Consider the following 25259-nt stretch of genomic DNA (forward strand, 5'->3'; position numbering starts at 1 on the left):
CTTTCCGTTCTGTATGTTCCATTTCACTCCTCTGTTTGAATTGTGTCTTAATTTGTTGTTTAGTCACTCTCCTCCTGCTCTTTCCAAGCCCTGAAGTGAGCTCTGATGGGCTTCCGATTTCCTACGCTCAAGAAGCCGGAGGCAGACACAGTAATGAATATTTTGCATTCTGTAATTTCTAATTCCGATGCAGAATACACAGTACATATCACGCTGTTCTCTTTTAACCAGCATTGTACCAGTCAGCAGTAGGAGTAAAATTTTTATCTAACTGTAAGCATCTGTCTGCTACTGCTCTCTCTCCCTGTTGTCACTTTTAGCTACATTCGCAGTTAATCCCCTCATTGCAGCGATCTTGGAAGAACTACATATTGAAAAGGGGATTTCTCTATCTCCACTGGTCTAAGAGGGAGTTTCTCAGGCTGCCCCGGAAGCCGTGCAAAAGCAGACTAGAGCCCCTGAGGTCACCTTCTGGCTGACAATTCAGTCACAGCCAACGAGACTCCTGCCGCGTCTGGAGCCTTGCCCCAGCCCCACTAATTCAGCAGGGAAGCTCGGGCTCAGGCTGGGCCCAGCATTGCCTTGGGCCTAAACTCTGCCGGCCAGGTAGGGCAAGATCTGCTGCCCACAGCTGTGGGTTTCTGTTCTAAGGGAGCGCCTGAGTACGGGGCCAGCCCTGATGGGCAGTGCCACAGCTCCTGTCCTGTCTCAGGATCCACAATGGATCATTGCTTTATTTCATCTAATTCATTATCTTAGAATAAAAATTCAGAACCATGTAAACTGAACCTTCCTATTTTAAGTTTTCTAGTCTTCTCTCACTCCTTCCTGTTCCTCTCCCTGGCTTCCTCAGTTTTCAGTAGCTTAATAACTTCTGTAGAAACTACTGTGTTCTTTCATCATTTTTGCCTGAATCCAGCAGGCAGAGATACCTAGCTACTGTGACACACCCCCTCCTCACAAGAATTAATTTTTTCTTCTGCTATAAAACTTCTGCTTTTAGTAAAGGATTCTGTTCCTGGAGAGAGCCTGTCTCTCCCATAAATTTAACAGGAAGCATATTTTTCCTCTATTTTTTTCCTCTTTGATTTTTCCATTGCATTTTTGTTCACCTCTACCTTTGTTCTTTCCATTTAACCCACCACATATCGCCCCTGAATTTTTCCCACTACAGTCCCTTTTCCTCATGTGTGCCTGCATTCTAGTTTCACACACACTGACTTTCTCTCCTTGCCATATAACAGAAGGGAAATTTTCTACTTTGCGCAATTGCCTTGCTATGGCTGATTTGATTAAAAGACTACTTGAAGTAAACAAGAAATCTGCTTATTTTTTGCTTTAGAACTAATAGCTTACAATTTCTTCCAGTACAAAAGGAATATATAAATAAATGGGATACTTCTTGCCCTGTAATACGTACACAAAGTCTGTTAGGGGAAGAGAAGGAGGAATTTTACTGGAAGACAGTAATGGCATTTCAGTAATAGGTCTTACACAAAAAAGATGCTGTCCAAAAGACAGATACTATTACTTAAATCCAAGTGCTGTTTGGAATTGTGGTATTTCATTAATTTGTAAAGATCTGGGCATTCAAAAGTTAGGTTCAAATTAAAATACTAACATACAGACGTCCTGGATGCTGGCAGTCATCTCGTGTGATGGCACTGCACCAGCCCTCAGCACTGTACAGTCAAGTGGTCAGATGGTTTTTAAGTACTACTGAATTATCCTGAAGTGTGTGTGGGTCTGTCAGCTGTCCTCCTGTTGGAATTTCAGAATGCATCTGGCATCCTGGGCTTTGTGAAACCGGAATGAAAACATTAATAGCTGTTAGAATAACAGAGCAAGGCATTAAGTACTGATGCTTTTATTTAAATCATTCCTGACCCTCAGTTTTTTATTTAAAATTGGGTAAAATGTTTCTGGTACGTTGTACGAAGTAACATTTTAAATCAGAATTTTAAAACTAGTAAATTAATTCAGTAAAATGAGGATATTTCAGGGGATGAGTGTTGCCTGTGCACACAAGCAGAACAGTTGTTAAGTAGTTATGATTTGATCAAATATGCAGTAAAACTCTCTGTGAGAATCTATCACACCTTGGCATTGCCAAACATGGTAAGCTTATGTATTTTTAATACTTCTTTAACTTTGAAAAATACTATTCTTTCAGACAAATAGTCTGTATAATTTGGAGGAAGTTGTAGTTGTTTAAAACAGACTGGAAACAATATAGTCTGTATGAACACCATCTATCAGCCCAGCTCCATTGTTATGAACAAACCAGCAAGGAATATCAACACCGTGCTTAGGATCTCTTCTGTAATCCTTCTGCCAGCCTCTGAAAGGAAAAATACAGTCATGGGAGTATCAAAGCAGAAACTGCACTTTGACAAGGTAATCTTTCGTAAGTCTTTGCTAAGGACTTAATTATTTTTTACCTTGTTACTGTCAGTTCACTGTTTTTAACAATCATTGTGGCATCTGGTTTCTTGGGATCAGATCCAGGATGAATTTCAAGTATGGTGAAGTCAATGGGGTGGAAAAATTGTCCTAAAAATAGAAGCCAAAATTACCATTTCAAGCATGTTGCACACACCAAAACAGAAACAAACCACAAAGAAAGCCCAGAACTTCTATGCTCCCATGCTGTTTCCCATGTCCCCTCAGTGTTTTCAGTGGATAAGCAAACATGAAGTTTCATGTAAGGTTGAACATATGCCTATGGTATTATTTACTTTTGGTAAACCAGAATACTATGCATATCATCTGGATGTAAGTTCCAACTTCTGAGTGCACAGTAAAATTAGCCGTTTCTAGATATCCTTCAAGATACCTTCACTTTGTGTCTTGACTATTCAGTTGTATTTATTACATACTCTCCAAGTCTTCAGCTTTTTTTTTTTTTTTTTTTTTAAATCAAATAATGCCTGTTGATCTGTGAAATTGCTGGATGTGATTATGCTCAGGACAAGGCTGACATCTAAGGCATTTTCACACTCCTGCCAGGATTAGCTTTTGCAGACTTTTGCTCTGCCTGGGCTGGTACAGGATGATGCTGGTTCTTTGAGTGCTATAATGAGCACAGATTTTAGATTACATAGTGAAGCACAGAGGCAAAATCAAAGATGATAAAAATAGCAGTGAGATGTGTCAGTGAACTGCAACATGGTGTACCCACATGTCACGTGGGCTTTTGCAATTTTCTTGCTACTTGCAATTTATACCACAGCAGAATAACCTCTGTGTGGAGAAATCCTTTAGCCTGAGGAGACTGGAGCAGGAAAGCATAAATAACATTCCATCTTTATTCTGCTCTTTTTCTGTTTTGTTACAGCATTTCCCGTGACACATGGACCTAACATGTGCTACTACCACGGATACCTTGGCTCACTCTCCTCAGGCCTCAAAGTGCATACCAAGATTGAGAAGAGCAAGTTCACAGCAGTTCATTCTCCACAGTGAGTAAACATTTTGACCCAAAATGAATGTTTGCTGTCCTTACCTGATTTTGTAAGTGAAATTGGAAAGCAAGGGAAAATGGCTGCTGTCTGTGTATTTTCTAACAGGGAATACACACCACCAAACCCACTACACTGGCAGAAAACAGGATTCAATGGGGTCAAAATTTTGATCCCTGAATTAGCAACTTTGCCTTCTACTAGAATAAAGAATGTCAGCTGACAGGAAAATTTTAGATGATACAAGGCATTCTGTGATTTTAATGTATGTTAGGAAATCAAGATATACCTTAACAACTTATTTTCTTACAAGGATGCCCTAACTGAGGTTTGGCAAATTTTGACCAAGCAAACACATGTATTTTCTCAGAGTGCTTATACTTAGAAGAAAGATGATAAAGATGAAAGGGGAGATCAAACCATCCAAGAGGATGAAGGAATAGTGTAATAATAAAAAAAAAAATCTGTAGCAGGGATTTAGCAAGTTAAAGAAGTTTAAAGATGCAAGTGAGAACAATGGATGCTAGTGATTTCAGCAGCAGCAGAGGAATTTAAGAAAAGATAATACATAAAGTCTGAGCTCAGAATAGTTTGTCAGAAATCACAATACTGCAAATCAATGTCGTCTCAGTTTCCTCCAGTATCTCAGTTCAGAAAGGCTAAGCACAACATTGTGTCTACAAATTCTGTAGCCTCATAAGAAAAGACAAGGAGGGAAACACTAAATGGAGTCATACCTAATAATCCATGGGTCTGTTCAGACAGTTTATCACTTTCCAACACATACAGTCCTAGGAAATCTTGGTGGAGAGGATGTTTCTTCCACACTTGGTGCAAAACAATAACAAATGAGGCACCACTGCCCATTTGGAGCACCAGACTTTTTTTGCTGTTAATTATCAAAGTTAAACTGAAGAAAAAAGAAAAACTTGACTTAGGACATTGTGCTTCCCAGAGTTAACAGAAATGAGAAAAAACTTGGGAAGAAGAAACATGTTCAAAACCAAACATGGCTTAATAAATTGCTCAGTGTTTTTTAAAATAGTGGGTTTGCTGCATAGTTTGGTCCATGTGAATCTCTGTGTGTTCACAGACAGTACAAGACTCATAATAAATTACACTGTAGAAAGCTACCTAGCCTCTAAACTTCTCAGCAAGATGTTTCTGCCAAAACTCATCCTCTAATAACACAATTAATCACATACAGGTTAGTGATATGTAGATACAGCACATCATGATCAGGAATAAAAACGTTATTGATAAAAACATCACTTCCTTGCCTGGAGGTACCTAACACTTTCTCCTTTTGTTTTTTTCACAAAAGACAACTCCTGAACTTTCTAGGTTACTGCTAGGATAAAGAAGATTTGCTTCTGATTGTGTTAGTGACATCATCAATGTGGCCGTCATAAAAAAAAGTGCTGTATGAATAACAGTTCTGCTCCAGTGCTCTTTCTGTTGCAGTGCCATGCTTTAAGAAGGTAGTAATTTTATTCCGGGTACATAATGAAAATGTAAAAAAGGAGGAGGAGAAGGAAATGCCGCTCATTCCTTTTCTAAACTTCCTTTTGCACAGGTATAAATGATTATGTCTCATGAAAATATACCTGCTAACAAGGCAAAATGTACATATTATATATATCACAATTTCCATTTTTTTTAAATGGAGATTGTTTACAGCACATTATTATGGCTTTCTTTGAAGGATTACACACTATGTCTAAAGTTACTCTGAGTACTTGCAAGACACTGTTGCATTAATCAATCTAGTTTTACTTTAGTCACAATAATAGAAAACCAGGGGAAATTCTTCAATTACTTATTCAAAGCAGAGGAATTTGTGAATAATCATTCAGCAGTTACACAACAAACTAGAGAGCAGAATCCAGCAGGACTTGAATCAGCTTCTTTCATATATTCAGACAACAAATCTTACATTATTGAGCAAAACTTTAAAAAGTGTAGAAAGTAAATCAGGAGCCTGATACCCTTTCTGTAAGCATTACCCTTCTTGTTGCAAGGTGACTGAGTCAAGCCAGGTGAAACTTGTTTTTTCATTGCCATTCTGAATTGTGATCTTCTCAGGAGTTACTGTCAGTTTTAAATCCAGGTGCTTATTTGCAATGCCAAGTTTTCCAAAATACGTGTTTTGGATCTTTGCATCACTATTTGCTCTCTTATCACCAATGAGTTGTCCATTGACTGTGATGCCTAATATAAAAAGGAAACAATCATGTATTGTTTTATAGATAGGACCTGATCAACTGGTGTCAAGGAGTGTAATGGAAATTTAAGAACAACTCAAGGAAACAAATAAGAGTTGAAAAATAGATCAGAATTACTTATGCATCTTTGTGCCAAAGTAGAATAAAGCTCTGGGGGCTGTTCTGTGATTTTCCACAAAGGCAACAATCATTTTACTGAGGGAAGTTTGATATTTCCTAGAGTACAAAGAGTCTGTGATGGGCATAAATAGCCTGAGTGACATCAGTCTCTCTTTACCAGGTATTCCTTGAAATGGCAACATAAGTATTATTTTATTGCCTGTACCACTACTCACTGAGATAAACTATGTGTCTCAACTCTCACAGTGGTTTTCAAACAAAGTTTAGAGGTTCATTTTGCTCCAAGTGAAAATGCAGTCATGGTAATGGTACCCTATCACAGCTACAGGAACTCCTACTAACCTTGCTGGCTAAAAAGCTTACACAGTATACAAGAGAGAAAGAGCTTTTAAATGTAAGACATTTTAAGTATCCTGATTTACTGTATTTAAAAAAAAAAATAAAGACTCACCTGTAACTGGGTCATTTATTAAATTTAACACAGCACCTGGGTTTTCATTGATATTGAAACAAATGGCATCTTTTTTTTGTGGCACTGATATAATGAAGTGTGGATCTCCATCAACTGTTAAGGCAAATCACTGTTATTTGTATAATGATACACAGGTTCAAAGTTCCACATGAGCATTTAACACTGTGGCAGTGGAACTGCCGACGCTGGGGACCAGCAGGAACTGCTCCCTGCACAAGCTCTATGCCCAGCTCATCCAGCCCATCCTCAAAGGAGAGGTGGGGTCCCCCAAGCAAGCTGCTACCATCTCCCCAAAGTGAACCACGTCCTTTTTCCCCTCATCTTTCCCAGGTACGTGGCATATATCCTGTGTCTCCTGACCCCTGCAAAATCTGGCACATGGACTGTGGGTTCAGGATGGCTACTGCTAAGTGCTCATCTCAGAGGGCCTTGAAAGTATTAGTGAGGGCAGGAAGTTCACTTGAATAGAGAATAGGCAGTTACCAACAGAAAGCCTAGCAATGGGAAGGAGGACTAAGAAAATGACCATATATAATCTGAGTTACTTTATCTTTAAAAAACATTCAGAGATGTTTAATTAAAATGCTAGCCCCTTGGAAATAAAAAACGGCTGCTTTTGTGGAAGGGCATTATCCAAAAGATTCATAAGGACTGTGCAATTCAGTTTTAAACACCCTCTTCTGTTCTCCTTCAAGCAGACACTACTCAAGCTACTCACCACTAGTATACCATGTGGGGTGTGCATTATATAGGTAAGACAGCTGTGGAGCTGCAGATAGTAAAGAAAAAAAATGTTAGAAAAACTCACATCAAAATGGAATATTTACATGCTATCAGCACAGTACATGTAAGATGCCAGGAAGTTAATATGCTAGGTAAATTGCTAATTCCATCCTAGTTTTTAAAGCATATAGTCCATGGAATGACAGTTTGTGCCCCTTTTGAATCAAGAAAAGCTTCAGGACAGAGATGGATTTCACATGTATTCTAAATTGCTTTGAGGGTTTCCACAAGGCTCAAGTAATGTATCTGTAGGACACAAGCGTCGCAGACTTAAGGATTAGGCTACCAGCAAGGAAATGCAACATCTGCATTGAAAACTTCTGAGGTTTTGGCATTTGTTTTTTTCAAGGGCAAAAAATTAAATCTAACTCTCCCATTTCCAGGATTGCCCAACCAGCAACCCGAAGGGTCTGTTGCTGCCTCTCTCTCTTGAATAAAGCAGTTTCTTTTTGTATGAGTAACTGGACATATTAATTTAGCCAGAGATGTTGACATCATAGTCCCTTGCTTTATATAATTCCAAAGGAGATGCAAATTCAAGTCCATCCTCTGTTCTTGGGAAACAATCTTCAGGAAAAAATGGTGGTTTGATGAATTGGCATTTAGTCCCTGAAAGCTATTTAGCTGAAACTTTTTCATCTGGTATTGTTCAACCTTTAAGTGTGTTTTTAGCAATGAGCAGAATTTTAGTAGCGAGCAGAATTTGGTAGTATTTGTTAAAATGCAGTTGTAAAGCCAGAAAATGCAGTTTCTATCTCTCCAGTAATTTCAGTTGTCTGAATCAATTTCCTTTGACAGATGCTGCTTCATTCAGAAACTTAAACTAATGACTTACGCTGCTGAACAGCTGTGACAGGCTGTGCTGTGAATGAAACACAATGTTATTTTAGAGGCTAGAAAGAATAAAACCCAATCTCTCCCTCTTCCTTCCTTCCACCAAAATCAACTTCAAAATCTTGTAATTATGTATACATTTCAAAATATTTAAAAAGGAAAAACTTAGTCATAACAGTTTATTTAGTACTACAACAAAGCAAATGTCAGAACAGTCAGAAAGCACACCCTAGTTTTCAGCAAAAATGTTACTTCTCCAAAGGCATGGGGATTGCTCTTTAAGAGGCTGGGACAGCCTGCTCTTCTCCTGTGCCACCTTGTTCTAAACTGTTCTACTGGGAAGCCAGTAAGATTTACCCTCCTGCTTCCACATTTTTCTAGTCTTCTACTCTTCTTACATCTGAAGCTACAGAGGCTGTCTGAAGACAGGGCTTTGTGCTGAAGAAGCAGCAATCACTGCATCAGTGAAGGCATCTCTGTATGAGAGACGCTGCACACAGGTATCTGGGAGTCGACAGTGCCAGCCCTGGGCAGCAACGCAGTTGTACTGGGCCTGAATTTTGTGATGGTGGGATGCTGCAGTTATCAGAGATAGGAGGAACCACACTGAAAATGGTATTTTCAAACTTTTCCAGCTGAAAAGCTTTTAATTTATTTATAACACAGTCTTGATTTATTTACCAAGAATTTTATGAAAATATTGCGTCCTAGATCAAGTGATGCAGGAAACCCATCCCCAACAGTTAAAAATATTAAGTAAATTTAGTAAGAAATGTACATACCTTCAGCTGTTACCATGGGCAGGTAAGAAGTAAAAGGAAGAAAAACAGAAATTTACATTTTCAGTTGTATGATTAAACAGGAAGGATTCTGACCCTGTTAAAACATATTCTAAGAAAAAAAAAATTTAGACCTCTAACAATTCAACCAGGTATCTTTGGTATTTTACAGTTCCATTTCTTCCCATTGATACAACTCAATATTTGTAAATTAAACAGAAGCACACTGAAAGTAAAAAGCTGTTATGTGGGGCAGGAAAACTGCAATTAATTATGCATATGTCAAGAGCGCTATTAGTAATTGTTTTATTCTTATGCCATTTCCACATTGCAAAATGTTCCTTACTGCTCTTACTCTTCTGCATTTGCATCATTCTGTTAACACTGACTGGATGATTCAGTAATCCTATTTGTGAATCTAGACTCTAGGGTGTGTAAAAATTTTCTTTTCTTATACAGCAGCAGCATTTTGAGTATTTTCTCCTATTCCTGCTCTATGCTTTCTGTATATAAAGAGGATTTACTTGGAAAGAGGTTCAGAAAAGGGCCTTTGTACCTGGAAAGGGAAAACAAAGACCTGAAGATCACTCTGAGTAGCTGCCACTTCTGTCATGTTTGGGTGAGTTTTTCCATCTTACAGACTCCAGCTGTAAACTTTACAGTCATTATGCTGTGTAGTGACTTGAATGTTAAATTAAGCATGAAGTGGTTTTACGTCAGTATCCCATTATGATAGTTATGAAAAATAATGCAAAACTTTTACCAGCAGAATGCCTGAGGAATTACTCAGAATTGAAGGCCACTTAGTAACTAAATGGTTTCAGACTTACCCCAGCTGAAAGAAAAACCCACTAACCTCCAGTGAGCATCTCTGTTATGCTAAAATGCCTGAAGTTACCATGCCAAATTGAGGACACAAGAAAAGTTTTCATCTAGAAGCCAGCAGAGAGCCCACACAGAGCCTGGGAGGAACTTTTAGGGGCACTAGGCAAAAGTTTTGGGAAAAAATAATGGGTGCTAATAGAACAGCTTGAAAAGCCTCACAAGAGGTTTGTCAGGCCTGTTGAATGAGAGAGATGAGGATGGCCCGAACAATGCATATGGATGAGGGTAGGGTGGCTTTGGGTGCACTGAGAGGATAGCGTTTGCCTTACTTTGCTGAAGAGGAATAGCCTTTTTGTTTCATACAGGTTAAACAAACAGGCTGAAATGTATGAAAGCACAGTGTTTTACTGAGGAAGGAGTTAATAATTAGCCAGAGCATCAGATGAGAACAAACTGTACGCTAGCAATATAACTGCTTCTCTTTCTGCAGTATATATGAATACTGTGTTTTACAGATATAATCTCCATCTTTTTACAGCCTGATATATCCTGCATGAGGAAGATATGCAAATTTTCCCCTCTCGTGTAGAAAGATGTTACTACATCTACCCCTAAACTGAGCTATGTAGAAAAATACAGGAGAAAGTGATGTGAACTAAACTGAATATATCTAGATTATTAGATTATAAATGCATCTGGTTTGGGGTTTTTTTATGTAATATTTTAATATTTAGCTTAAAATACACTTATTTTGAATTTATAGTATTTTGCCTTGTATGATTTAGTAATAAAGGATGGTTTGATGGAAATGTGCTTTACAGTGAAAAGTAATTTTGTATAAACCATACACATGTAAGGCTTGGAAAGTGGAGTTTTCAGATACATGTTTAAAACTGTACCCACACAAAAGCTCTTCTTTAGGGAAACATCAGAGGAACACTTGACTTCTCAAGTAAAGTAAAATTGTTAAAATGTCTATACCTTCAATGGGTTTATCGGCAATCCCATCTTGATTGTCATAGTTTTCTGGCTTTGTTACCACCATGGATGTCAGTGGCGTTACAAACTTGTATTTTAGTGAGAGATCCAGGGCTTCAGCTGTAAGATTGTCCTTTTCTTCTCCTGTAGCTGCAATACTGAATACAGGTAGAGATCTCTAGCATCAACATTTGCTAAATTACTCACTGAACTCTGGATTAAATGTTTTTATTTAAAATGAAGTAATTTCTCTGCAGCTAATTTATCAATAAGGAATATTTGTTATAGTCTAAGAGTACTTCTGATCCCACTGATAATCCAAGAAAAAGGCAAATCTGCTTTATATTTGCAAGAATTTAAAATTGCATAATTTGCAACCTGAAACAGGAATACTGAGGTTGGGGAGGAGAAAAGGTTGGGGGATTTTCCTTACTGTTTTTTATGCTTTTCCATTGGCACCTCAGTGTGATGTGAATTTCAGCTTCACATCCTAGAAGTTGCACCAGTCAGATGGCTTAAAGGGGTTCATAGCTGGATAAAATTACCGTTTTTCCAGGAGTTGTTCAATGGTGAGATAAGCCCAGAGCCTTTCAATGTACTCTCCAAATATGTACTGTTGTTCTTGGAAAGCTTTAGCTGTTTGCTCAGCATCTTGTTGTGTAGTATATGACAGGGCATCATTAGCCTGTTAGGAAGAAGGAAACTTCTCTGTACCATAAATAGCCAGGGACTTCCAGAACGTCCCAAAATCAAGACCTTCACATCTGAGAATCTTATTAAATTGAAAAACTGCCTGGTGCTACAGAGCACTCGCCCAGGAAATTGTCAGTGTTGTATCAGGATCTCTGTTCCATTACTTCTGTGAAGGTTATAGTGTATGCTATAGAACATAATGCAGTTTCCAAATTCACATGGCATTTTTGTTCATTAGAATTTGGCTACTCAGGATTTAAAGAACTATGAATATGATGCTGATTTCATACAGGAACGTATTCGAGCAGATATGCTGTCTAACTTACTAATAATACATTATTTATACTTGAAATATACCTAATTTCATATAATATATTTAATACGCCACAATGCACAGCGTATATACACAGTTCACGGTATTTATGATATGATGTTCTACAATATGTTTGTGTTGTGTTTCTTGAAGATCAGAGGCAAATATTTTTGCAGAATCCAGATCTGGAGAGTTATTTAGATCACTTGGTTCATATTAGAAGTGGAGTTCTATTTCAAGAGGAAGGCATTTCAAATATTCAACTGGCTTATCCACCAGTTTTCTTCACCTACTGAAGACTAGTGTCTGAACACTGAACTTTTGGCTCCTGAAAGAACCAGGTAGGACATTTAGAGACTAAACTAAAAAAAAAAAAAAAAAAAAATCTGTTAGTAAAGCTAATCCAGTCACATTACACAAATTTGTTCCAGACTGACCATAGTATACCTGACTGAGTTAGGCAAATAACTTGCAGTTTTAAAAGCAATGACCTTGGTGCATTTAGTTTCTCACACATGCAGTAACACATGCTGTCACCGAGGTAAAGAAATACGAGTAAATATTTTAAGCATTGCCAGCTTTGAACATTCAGACACTGTGTACCTTACTTAAGTCAAAGAAATCCATACTTACGCCTTCACCTCTCACATCTACTGTCAAACTGTTCTGGTTGTTGTCTATAAAGCGCCCAGCCACCACAATCTCAGACCCATCATAGAAATGCTTAAAACTGTTTTTAGTTAGGTCTGATATTTCATTTTCTGGATAGTTTAACTCCACATCTGTGAGCATGGGATTCGATACCTCATCATAAAACCCCTATAGGAAAAACAAAAACAAAATAAAAGGGGAAAACTATAATTGTTTCTTTCATTCATAGGTAGATCTGTACCCAGACACATCCTGCTATTTCATCAATGAAAACTAAAACCCTATTTTAGAAGAAATATGTAAATAATCAGCTAAATCACAGAGTACAAGGCCTACAAATCTACAAATAATGGAAATGAGAAAGGGCATACAAACTCTTCAGTCTCACTAAGAGAGTGAAAAAATATTTGAGAACAACATGCTGTGGATGATGAGTTACATCAGTGTTAATCAAGAGGGATCCCAAGCTTCCTCCCTATTTGATAGTTTCTAGATCTAATTCCTGACGAGACTGAAATGACAAGACAAGCCAAAGGAGAGTAGGTATTTGATTTTTGGCAGATCTTGCAATGAAATCCACTATCTAAATTCTTTGGTGAATTTTTCAAATGGCTGCTATTGGAATGTGAGAAGTAAAAAAGGTCAACTCTGTACTACCTATACCTGTTCTCATGGCTTCCATGACTATAAAATGCTTTGCAAATATGGTAATATACACCTGCTTGCAGTAACTTCCTAAAGACAGAGTATCTAGAGCCTTTATGCTCTGCCATCCTTCTCTTCCCTTGACATCACATTAACGACACAATCTGTGAGGTATGGGAGATAAAATGACTGCAGCAATTTTACTGCACACCAAACTGTATTTCAGAACCATGACTTGTGTCGCCCTATGCTGAGTTTTGAACCCTCTACCACAGCCCACAGTATCGCCCTTTTACTGTCCTTCCATTTTCTGCTTATATAAGGAAAGGGGAAAATTAAATGCAACTAATATTCTGATTACAGAAAACTCTTGAGTATCTCAGTACCAGATTACACATTGGGATCTTGATTACTTCAAAATAAGAGCGTCTGTAGAGTTATCTGAATTAATGTATCTCTCATCTAATTTAAGTGGTGATTGCTGTACCTGAAGCTGTAAAGATGCATCAGAATCAGGATAAATCCGACGGGACAATCCTTTATTCTCCAGTGCCATCTTCTCCAAGAAGTTGTAGTCAACATCATAACCAAAACCAAGATTGTATAAGGGATATTTTCCTTCAATGGCTTTTTTTACATGCTCTTGAATGTCCTGAGTATTGGATACACCTGCATCAAACCAGAAAAAGTTTAAGTTTTCTTCATAAATAGATAAAATTATCACAAAATTAAATGTGGCTAGTCATATTCAGATTTCTTAGGAGGCATTATCAAAACTTACTTTAGTAGTATAACAGTGGTATAGTAGCATTTCAATCATGAAAGCATTCAGAAGTCAAAGATGGAGGCCAATTTTAACGGAGCGTTTTCTGGTTAGTTAACTCACTCTCTCTATTATCCCATCCAACACAAACTTACCTACGTTTGGTTGTCCATCTGTTAACAAGATAATTATAGATGCGCTTCTCTTGGGCACAACGTTTCTTTCATGAGCAGCATTCAGCATATCAATTCCCCTCATTACACCACCATGTAAATTTGTCACTGCAAGGTAGATGTAGAAATTTGGTTTCAACACAGAGAGTCAAAATAAAGGCCCATTTTTCACTGCAATCTGAGGAGATCTGATTACAGTATGAAAATGAAAGATTTGGGTTTGCAAGCAGTGGTAAGTTAAGACAGAAAAGTACCCGGATGTTAGAAACATAAGGAAAAATAGATGTCATGTTCTGAGTAAATTTAAACTTTAGGAGTGTCTCATCAGTAATTTAACAAATTAAAAAAAGATGTAGCACTGTGTTCACAGACTGAATTGATAAATTAACTTACACAGTGACCTACTGGCAAATACAGTAAAGTACTTACAGCCTTTAGTGTCAATGCCTCGAACAAACTTCCTTGCTTCATCCAAATTCTCAGGAGTGGCCTTGATTAATGTTTCTTTCCAGGTGTGTATTTCACTACCAAACAGTATGAAATTGAAGAAGTCCTCTTCTGCAATGTCATCTAAGATTTTTAGAAGTGCTTCTCTTGTCTGTAAGACAAAGAGATTTAAGTGTATGGTTCAATATTTAACGAAATAGGTGCTTACAGATTTTACATTATTAATCTCTCAGCATTTGGGTATTTTTAACTTTTACACAGTATATTGTGCAAAAATTCTGAGCTTGTTCTGTCTTTGCCAGTCCCTGTGTCTATTTCAGAGTAACTCCAGTGAAGTCACCCAGTTGCAATTACATCTGGTAAATCTTTGTAGCCGAGAGGAAAATCAGGTCTCATGTCATGGATTGTTGCTTACACTGAGGTAAGCTGGCATGGCAAATTGCAAGTGATGGGAATTGGGTGGCTACAGGTTGGTGGAGAAGCTCATGCACAAGCAAGCATGGATATTTTGATGCAGCACCAAACCCTGACAATTCTAAACATTAGCTTAGAATAAGGAGTCATAACTATGAAAAAAGCAGGCACTTCCCAGTGGAGACAGAATGAACAACATAGTTAATGCACATAATACCCTATGCACATTTTAATTTTGGAACTGTCCAGTACACATGACAGAGCTCTCTAGAAATTCTGAGAGTTTTGAACTAATAATGTTTATAAATAAATATAGCCTAAACGTATAGAACTTTGTTCTACAGTAACATTTCAAACTATCACTTATGGTACTGAACATTAGAGAGGTCACAGCATAAAACCACTTGGTATAGCTTAAGCAGGGCATATGGACTATAAACCACCATGTCCCTTCCATCAAAACAGGGGCTCTTTCATTGGGACTCTATAGCAATGTAATAACTTACCTGTTGTATTTGTCTTCCAGACATCGAGCCACTAATATCTATAACAAAAATAACATTCTTGGGCAACTTTGGAAGATTTGTTGGTGCAAAGAAGTGTACAAAGTAGCCATTGACAATCTGAAAAATAAAATGTAAAAAAAAAATAAGAAAAATACTTTTGGATATTATAAAGATAAAATGGATAAACAAGAAATTACTTTCACTTAGTGTCTAGCCCCTGAGTGGACTAAAAGGCTTTAATGGCCCTGACCAGTCTCACCTCTGCCCATGGGCCCAGGAGCTTCATTTAAGCGCAAGCCTGGGCCTTTAGTCCCTGCCTGAGCTACACTGTAAGAATGCCTGTCTCCAGCTTTGCCACAGCCATACCTGTTCCTGTCCATGGACTCCACTGATGTGGATCCCACCCTACAGACTGACTTCCCACCTTGACCTCAGGCTGCCTCATCACCACAAACTTGTCTGGTGACCTGGACTCCCAGTTGAATTTGATTACCATCTCTGGGTCTGCCTTGCTCAGGTGCTGTGGGGACTGGGCTCGTGGCTGGTGAAGCCCCTGTGCTGTCAGCTGTGTTGTCACACTTGGCTCCTTGTCCTTCAGGGAACAGCTGGGCCTCACTGCTCTCTGACCTCTACTATGCAAGCTAAGTTGTTCAACAGTTCAAAATTTCCAGCTGTCAGATTTACCTGCACATTATCTGGAGTTGTCCTCTTCACATCATATCTTACAGTAAAATCCCCATCCAAGACAGACTGTGAGCAATTTGCACAGGTTCGCTGCTGATCAAGTGTTGGCTTGAAAAAGATATGCCCCTGAAAAGAAAAGCCTTCATTAGATCTGAACCTTAATAGCTTAACATTTTCTACAGGACACAAAAAAGTTAGCATTTTTGTAAAACTAGTGTATTTATATTCATGGACATAGGAATAATCTATTTTATCAGGTTAGATATTAGCTGTATCCATATGTATTTATATATATTTATTGATGGGTAACTGATATATGAAGGCTGCTATCTAGAGCTTTCTTCATATGTTTACTTTCCCATCTACCTTGGTTCAGCCCTCCACTCTGAATGACACCTTTGATAAGGCTTTTGGACAGTCTATGTCTTAGAAATTCTATCACCTCCATACATGAGAAAACTACTTGTTACTGGCTCAGTTCTTCTGTAAGTAATAGTCTTATTGGTATCCAGGTTTCCAACTACTGCTGTGGAACAAGGCCTACTAGTTTGTGTACAGTACCATGCCAACAGCTACGTGACTTCTGAACTGTGTGGAGATGGCCTTCAACTTGCTAGCTTGGAATTCAGAGCTCCTTTGCATAGACAAGACTTTATTGCATTTTCTCTATTTTTTTCCTTCTCACTTACATTGCTAGCACTGACATTATTATTTCAGAATTATAACCATAATAAATAAATTATGGAATGCAGTAGTCATTGTACCTTTTTCTCTGAAAAAGTTTTTTTAATGATATTTTGTAGCTCATTAGTGATGAATGTTCCTTCTGCTTCAAGCTCGGTGATAGTCTGGGGCTCAAAGATATTTACTTCAATCTGAAATATTAATTGAAAATTCATTGTCACTGATTACCCCACAATATATCAACTTAGCCATTTACAGGAAGATCAGCAGCCAACTACAGATGTGAAAGAGGGATTTTCATAAAAGAAAAAGAAATTTACTTTTGTAATTCATAATGCCAGTCCAAATCCACTCTTGTGTGGACACACCATCAGCCAAACAGGCCTTTTTATACCCAGAAGTTAAAAACAAAGCTAGAAACAAATAAACCTTAATAGAAATATAACTTATTTGAAAGCTAGATATTGGAATTTTGTAAAATGCCAGTAAACACTTGTCCTTCAAAAACATAACCCAGCCACTAGCTGTGAGCTGTGCCCAACTGCAACCTATATTTCAGTAGGTCTTCTATCACAGTGTGCTTAAAATAATGCTGCATAAACTCTTACAGATGTTGAGTTTGGATGCTGACTTTTACACAGTATGTTCTGGGCATACAAAGGAAAAACATTTTGCCTTAGAGCTGGGTTTTTAGCAAGGCAGATAGGAGTGATCGAAGACAAGTTTTGGCACACAAAAGCCATAGTATTCTAGAATGCAATATACATATCACTGTAATTTAAGATTATGTAATTTTATGGTGGTGTGAGCAAGGTGTAGTGTATGCTATAAAGGCATTTATAAAAGCTATTAGTCTTCTATTTTACCCTGAGGCATTGTAATGGCTTTTTCAGGTTTCTGTACATAATTTCTTTTGGAGGCTCAGTAGCTGAGCCAATTTGTCAGGCTTACAAATAAAAATCTGCACGAAAGCATACTGGTGTGGACTCCCCAGGTGATTAACCAGAAATACTATCATGGGCCTTTAGCTCACCTGTGAGTCAGTGGGAATGACCATGGTACTCCACCTTCAACGGATGCACAGAATTTCATCATCTCTTAAGTTACAGTCCAATTTGATACAATTTGCCATTTACCTCAAAATCTTTGACAAGCTGCTTTGGTTTTACTTTGATGAACATCTCATATTTTCCAAACTGTCGCTTCAGCAGTTCCTCATATGTGAGTTCAAAAGTGACTTTACTGGCTGCTTCAACGTTGACTGAGACAGTGAATTTTTCTGTTTTTCTTCCTGAAGCTCTGTATTTAAGTGGGTAGGAAAAAGAGTACCTTTATGCTCTTTCACAATATTTATTTTTGGGGTTGGTAAGGTATGATTTTCACAAAAGGAGTAAAATAAAGATGGGAATTTTGATCTATTGCTAAAATAATACTCAAACTGTAGAATTTATTCAAGTTTCCCAATGAGCTTAATCCCAGGAACAGGTCATACAAAGTCCATGAAAGCTGCAGAAACAGTCTTTCCATAATTGCAGATACTGGCTGCGTGGTCAGAAGTTATATTTCCTTTTTATAATTTACACTACAACTTTATCTTAATGATTGTCCTTTGATCCTGTAAAAAACAAACTTCAGAAATATGCCAGAACAAAGTATTTCCAACCTCAGAATTTGCTATGGGATGATGGTGTGGAAGCCACACAAGACATCATTCTTACTTGACAAGACCAGCAGTCTGTCCCTTTGAAACAGCCTTCTCATATTGCTTTTTTGCAACTTCTTTTTCCTTTATAGTTCCAGGATAAGTGACACCATCAATTGTCCTGCAGATTAAAAAGTTCTGGTTTAGCTGAATGGTTTGCACAAATACATGAAAAGTTAATATAGGCAATTCTCTGTTTATTGATTGGTTTGCTAAAAAGCACTTTCAGGAATCTGATATTGCCAAGATTTGAGCACTTGCACTGAAGCTGGTCTTCTCAGTGTATTTAGATGGAATGCAGAGCTCTGTGCTCAGTATCTCAAAGAGAAACTAAACCAATTTTTACTTTGAAAATTAATTAGATCAAAACTGGGCTGAGAGCAACACTAGTTACACCTGCTATATTCCTACACTTCAGCAGCTTGGCCATCTCATCTAATGGCAAGCTGATTCTCTGGATGAGACTCATCTGTCCAAATGTACCTATCTACAGCTGAACATTTCATCCTTAAACTCCTTACACCACTAAACAGGGATTTCTCACAGGGAATTCATCTCATCCTATAACAAAAGTTCTAGCATATGCATTAAGAGTAGTTTTACCCTAAAAGCTACTGTTTCTTTTCACTGAAAGAAAACAGTCATAGTGTGATTAGCAGAGATGGATGTGTTTAAACTGGATTAAACCTCATAATGGTGTGAAAAAGGGATAATTCTCTCTATATCCTGCCTTTCATCCAAATATGATTTTTAAATTAAGAGATAAATTAAGCTATAAATCATCAGGGAAATTACGTAATGGAACTTTTCTGGTTTGATAACACCAGAGTAAGTAAGTGGTATTTCTGAAAAGATGAATGGGTCTCCAGAGAAGATCCCCCATTCCCTAAGGTCCATGATGATGAATAGAAAGAATTGAAAATTAGTAATCTTTTCTCTGGATATACCAATATCTGCCTTTCTCCAAGCATCTTGCATGTTAAGTTAACAGTACCAGAAAATCACCCAGAAGGCATTTAGAAATCTACCAAATGGCAAAATAAAAAATAACATTTGGGTTCAGTTTGTCCCAGTTGCATTCGCATGGATTCTTAGTCTTCTCTAACAATATTGTAAAGGTTACACACATGCTGAAGTTGGTAATGAAGGCTGTCTTAGGGAGTTCAACATCAAAGAAGACTTCTTTGTGCACATTTCCACGATTGACAGCTCGACTGGTGATGACATTGTGGGCAAATCGGGAAGTTATTTTACTATCAATTTTCATGCTATAGATTTCTATCCCATTGACAACCTGTAGATTGAAAAATGAAAAAAAAAAAAAAAAAAAAAGACTTAGCTGTTACACTGATGTCTGTCTTCATCAGTCATAATCATATTTTTAAAAAGAAATCTCATCAGGACATTCTATCACTCTAAAGCATAACAAGAAAGACCTAAACATAAGAATAGGAGCACAGCTGTATTTCCTTGGATATCTATCACACTGCCATCACGATGCTATTCCACAAGTTATAACTACAGCCTCTTTAACAAAATACTGCCACCACAGCAAAGATACTGCCCTTATAAAAATTGGGTTCTCTACTGAGACTGCAACATTTGTTTATGGGTAGTCAAAGAGCACAACAACTTACTGCTGCCTCACTGTATTAGTGACTTCCAACAACTTTGCTATTTATTCAAATACAACAACGTTAAAAATAATTTGTTCATTCTCTTTCCTGGTCCGTGAGTTTCCATCAGAGCTTGGAAAGGAACTACTTACTCCTACTGCCTAAAACGAGCAACTCTGGGCTACTCCTCATCACACACTCAGAAATACCCATTTGTCTGGACTGGGCTCACAGAAAGATGTTGTGAACACTGTAAGAATATTCTTGCACTGTAAGCCTTTCTCAGTAGCCCAGACAAAACCAAGATTTACTCACCAAGTCATTATCAGCATTTCGCTTCTGTAAAGAGAAAAACAGGGAAAAAGTCATGACTAAGGTAGGAAAGCTGCATTCAGAAATAAATCACTCAGCACCTATGTAGTTGTCTTCTGCTTCCAAGTCAAAAGAAGTTGTCCAGGAGAAGGAAGGCTTGAGAAAGATCCTCATTAGGAAACTGAAGCAAATTTGAGGGAAAAGTAAGGCATCTGAGGCAGGTATAATTATTTTGCTTATAGCATTCCCAGTTTTGGTGAATCTTTTGGTTTTCATTTGGTGTTAATGCACCTTAAATACTACAGGTTTGAAAGGTAAGTTAAACTTTGAATGTTGCTGATTTTCTATTTTGCTTAAGTGACAGAAGTAGTTATCTTCTTTCAGCTGAAAAAAAAGAATAGACTGCCCAGAGATGAGGGGAGAGTGAGAGGAAAATAGACTTGAATACTCAGTGCCATTTATATTTAAATGTTGTTGAGACTAAAGAACACACTAAAATCTGCCTAAAATGGCTTCCTTGAGTATAGGACAGCTGTGTGGTCACATCAAAGTGAAAACAGAGTACCTTTTCCTGAGGGTGACATTTTTTGGGGGGGAATTCCTGGTTCTGGGTCCTGTGCCACGTATTATATGTTTTCAAACTAATTCTCCTTTGGAAGAAAAAAGGGGGTTGTATCAAAGCATAAAAAAAGCGTTTGCAAATTTTTTTTTTCTAGTCTCACACACATCCAAACTATCAGGCAGACCCATCCTTAAACTCTTTCAGACTCACTCCTAAATTTTTCCTGTTTCACTCCAGCAGCCTCTCATTCTAACATGAAGAGGCAAGATGGTAATTCAGCAGGCTTACAGAGAGGAGGGGTGGTCACTACAAAGGACTGCATGGAGGAAAAAAAAAAGCTGTTAGAATTTTTTTTTTGGCATATTTGCTCCCAGACCAGGTGCAAATACCAGCAGCTGTACAAAAATACCATGTACCCTCCTCTGAAAGAGAGAACAGGCTTCAAACATACGTACTGAATCATGTTAACATAACTGCTTGTGTAACTCCATTCCCGTAAACTCAGCTGCAAAGATCTTATCGCTTTTGGCTCAAAGTGCTTCATAGGTCACATTTTGTGCAAGCATGTTTACCTGCTCCACCAAATAGAGGGGTAAAGATACAATAAAGTATCAAGTCAGATACACATGTCCGGTACATTTAAGGCTTTTATTACCTTTCACAGTTAGGAGTTCTCCAGGTTGGAAACTGAGACACAGACAGTTATTTTTTGTTTATTTTGGAGTTTTTTTCAAGACACTATATTAAGTCTATGGTATTGCAAGGTTTTGGGGGCAAGGCTTCTCAACTTCTGTAAGAGTCTGCCCCAAAAGCCTGTGTAGGGCTTCCTCTAGTTTCATCTTTCGAACTGTTATTGCCATACAGATGATTTCTGTGTGTATGTCTCTCCTGTTTCACAAACCTATGTGAGCTTTTTAAATGCCTGTCTAGAGTATACACCAATTCAAATCTGTCCTTTCCAAAACATAAATTATCTCTTCTATATCTGTAATGTCATTTCCCTCTACAAAACACAAACTGAGGTATGGACCCTGGTAAATGAAAAGCTGAAAGTCATTGAAATGTCAGTTTGTTTGGTACAAACTTTTCCTTAAAGTGGAATTACCAAGCAGTTTAAGAGTGCAAAAAACTACAAAAAATGTGTTCTTTAGTTACAAATTCTGCAATTCTGAGTACTACCTCCTAAATTAAAAGATACTTTGCCTGCACTTCATTTTTACAGAATTGCTGTTGTGCACATTCTGTATTAGAATTATGGGTTCTACAGTAGTTTTGAAAGAGATCTGTTCTGATTCTGTAAATATTTTGGGGGGTACTCTGCCATTCTCACTGGAAAAGAAAATACAGAAAAATCTAACAGTGAAAGGCATTAGTCACTTTGTATCTTCAGTGCCGATACTCAAACCCAGCTGGACGTCCTCTTGGGCTACCTGCTCCAGTTGACCCTGATTTGCGCAGGTAAGTGGATTAGGTGATTCTGTAATTTTTTTTCATTCTTAATGAATCACCTGGACGTTCATAGAGACCTCACTAATACCAAGGTCATTTAAGCTGTGTGGGCAGAAAGAGATAGTGTATCACTGAAAAATATGTTATGCAATTCTAAATCAAACTGAGATTTTAATGTCCTCTACCTTGTGTAATTATGGTTACTTGATAAAATGTTTCTATGGTATTTCCACATATTTGCCAGTTGCAACAATTATTATAATTTTTTTTTCGGTTGTAGAACAGTGAGAAATTCTGCTTTTGTTTAATACTGTTTTGCTGTGGCAACAGCAAAGAATATAGGTGCAAAAAAATCTATAGAAATTGGAGAGGAAACGCAAAGGAAAAAAGAAATCTGAACTCCCAACAAAACAGGGACGGAAAAGAGGATTCCCATTACAGTACCTGCAGAAAGATGCCCTGATTTTACAGCTTGGGAAACTAAAACACAGCATGACCAAAACATTCAGCAAAGACTGTACAGTTAACTTGAGTGACCTCCGGGAATTCACAACACTAAACAAGGTATTTGCATATATCCCTAAGTACTACAAAGGAAAAATAAGGCATGAAAATTATTTCCAAATCTACAGCAACATTCAAGATTTCATCATCCCAAGTAATGCTAATTGGCTATCACAGAGAAGAGACCATAATGCAGCTAAACTATGAAAATTAAACTTCCTTGTGAGCTATGTAGGAGTCTTGCAGCTGCCAAAATGAGATGGCCTTAAAAGGAAGCCTGTATCATTGCTACTTGTGCTTCGGATGCTTTGAATATGTAGTTCTACAGGTAGTTTTTAATCTAGAAAAACTTTCTCACCCTTAGTAGCTGCATGCATAGGAACAAGGTGTACAGGTGCATGCAGGGATCTTTGATTCAGATTTTTGTTCAATTTTCAGCAGAACTGAGTCTACCAATTGTGTTTACCTGGCTATGGCTTTAAAAGCAGCTTTGACAGCTTGAAGATCATCAGCCAGACTTCCAGCCATGCTTCATCACTCCTCACTGGCATACTACTTGCTCAAAGGAGACAAGACAGGGATGGGAACTGAGACCTTCACACTACATAGCAATCAAATTACATTTGCATAAAGAATATAGCAAAACCTGGAGAATCAGCTGACTTTTCTGTAGTGTTCTGCATGTAGCGAACTTTGGCCATTTTCCATTTAGGAAGGCTTTAGCATCACAAGACATACCGAGAACAACAGGTAGTGTAGTAATCAGGAGGGAAAAGCAACATTATATCTGGGCTACATAATGATTAAATAGTAAGAATCCATGGCATCTCCAATTTGCAGCAATAAATCTCAAACTGATTTTTAAAAGTTAGATATGTTATTATCCTGATTTACAAGGAAAAAGTCTTGGCAAAGACCATAACCTAATCAAAAGAAATTGACTGTAAATTGCCTTGTCCTGTTCTACCCAATAGCCCACAATGCTCCCTAAAGAGATATGCCCTCTTCAGCTTTTCATAGTATATAACTAACTGCTGAGAGAGGGGAAAATCACTTATTGAGGTGAGGAATATGGCTGGCAACTTAAGAAAATTAGGCAGAACATCAGGAAGCACTGCCTTACTCTGAGATCCAGACAAACAGAGAATGTCTTTGAAGGACAGAGATAGATTTCATGTTATGCTAATGTGCAAGTCTTTTCAGAAAAATCCTACTATGTCATTTGGATAGTGAACATATTTATCTAAATGCCACGTTACTTGTGTTTTCTGCTTCCTGGAAGCATCTTTTCACTAATACTTTGCATTGCTTTAGAGGTGCTAAAGTCAGTTCCCTGGGATGTTTTATACATTTAAGTATAAGACCACTAAAACATTTTATCATTATGTGGTGATGACAGGAAAAATAGAAGAAAGTTATGCTTTTAAAAAGAGAGATAGGAGAGCTGCTTCAGAGCTGCTTCAAAACTGAGGATGATTAGAGGTAAAGTAGCCTGAGTCCCAAGTGTGATTTTGTGTTCAGTGATAGCAGAGAACACAGAGCTCCCGGTGGCAGCACTGTATTAACTCTATGATAAATGTTGATAAATGGCAGGAAGTTAACCTATGAAGAATGGGAGCCCCACACATGGTTGATTACTTACCTTGATGTTTCGGACATGTGTTACCAAAAAGTCTGATGATGCAAAGGCAGGAATCGATAATAAAATACAAAGTAATAGATGGGTTTCCATTTTGGAAAAAAAAGATTCCAATCTCAATGATATGCATACATATATAATGCTTTGTTTACTGAGTGTTAATAAATAACCCACTGTGAAAAGTGGGATTAAACATTAGGCATTCAGGAAACATCAAATACTGAATTTTGTATTTGCATAATCTGCAAAATACTGTTACAAAATACTGTTACAGAATTTACAGAATGTGTTAGCAATGTCTCTTCTATATAGTATCTCCAAAAAGAAATTCAGCAGCCATTTCTATACAGGGAACTGAGACTGATCTCTGTTCTAGACTCACTTCTTTTCCAAACAGAAACTGTCGTTTTTCCAGTACCTTCTTAAAAGCTATTCCTGGCTCAATTTATTGGCAGCTGTAACAAAGCTTGCAGTCTCTTAAATCCATCTATGCCCCTCTTCAAAAACTACTTCCCGTAATCCTGCGTATCACCCAGGTACCTGATTTAGGTATCATTATTAGACACATCCTGACTAGTCCAGAAACTTCCTATCACGTGCTTTCCTATTCATTTTTATGGCTGAAACCCAGGTCCAAGCTCCCAGGGTTTTGTATCTTGCACAGTTAATACCATTCAACCTGCTGCTGCAAGGCCCATTTTCTCTCTTTATTATATTGACAGTGTTAATTCTTTCTTATCTTTTTAACTGGTTTAATCTTCAGCGCTCCATTAATCACAAACTTTTGAGGACTGGAAGTTCAATTCTCAGTGATAATAAAACATACAAGTATACAGAATTTGGGCTGTTTTCTGTTTTTCCTGCAGTCAGCTTTCTGAGGTGTGCAGCTATGTGAGGGACACCGGAGGATATGCCCAAGGAGCTCCTTTCAAACCAGTCTGGAGTTTTTTAAACCAATTCTCTGCCCCACCCGAAGGTGACAGGATGGTTCTGTAGAGCAGCTGTGCTCTGCTAGGCCTCCCCCG

At 37.8% G+C, this 25259-nt stretch overlaps 1 protein-coding gene across 2 annotated transcripts; it reads right to left on the reverse strand.

The window, feature by feature from the left end:
- Positions 1 to 2202: 2202 nt before the first annotated feature.
- Positions 2203 to 24327, reverse strand: LOC104362650 (inter-alpha-trypsin inhibitor heavy chain H3). 2 transcript variants are annotated; one of them, XM_042799606.1, is made up of 22 exons: positions 24238 to 24327; positions 20084 to 20107; positions 19280 to 19446; positions 18169 to 18273; positions 17587 to 17749; positions 16531 to 16641; positions 15767 to 15892; positions 15083 to 15199; positions 14145 to 14313; positions 13698 to 13823; positions 13267 to 13448; positions 12117 to 12302; positions 11023 to 11162; positions 10481 to 10635; positions 8306 to 8333; positions 7916 to 7923; positions 6997 to 7047; positions 6258 to 6371; positions 5468 to 5672; positions 4199 to 4371; positions 2442 to 2553; positions 2203 to 2341 (listed from the first exon to the last, which is right to left on the reverse strand). In XM_042799606.1, exons 1-22 carry the CDS (start codon positions 24325 to 24327, stop codon positions 2212 to 2214), a joined length of 2682 nt encoding a protein of 893 aa, XP_042655540.1. In that variant the 3' UTR covers positions 2203 to 2211. The 2 variants fall into 2 exon arrangements, with proteins under 2 accessions (XP_042655540.1, XP_042655539.1); XM_042799605.1 differs by lacking the exon at positions 8306 to 8333 and adding an exon at positions 8678 to 8683 and having other exon boundaries at positions 7897 to 7923.
- Between the last annotated feature and the right edge of the window lie 932 nt (positions 24328 to 25259).

Source organism: Tyto alba, unplaced genomic scaffold, assembly GCF_018691265.1.
Source record: "Tyto alba isolate M040663 unplaced genomic scaffold, T.alba_DEE_v4.0 Super-Scaffold_3, whole genome shotgun sequence".
In the NCBI taxonomy this organism is placed as follows: domain Eukaryota; kingdom Metazoa; phylum Chordata; class Aves; order Strigiformes; family Tytonidae; genus Tyto; species Tyto alba.

Coding starts and splice junctions, on each gene's coding strand:
- LOC104362650 (XM_042799606.1), bottom strand. CDS start 24,327: ATGGAAACCCATCTATTACTTTGTATTTTATTATCGATTCCTGCCTTT. Junction 14,314..15,082: donor CTGGAAGACAAATACAACAG/GTAAGTTATTAC, acceptor TTTGTCTTACAG/ACAAGAGAAGCACTTCTAAA. Junction 2,342..2,441: donor AGTGAACTGACAGTAACAAG/GTAAAAAATAAT, acceptor TTTTCCTTTCAG/AGGCTGGCAGAAGGATTACA.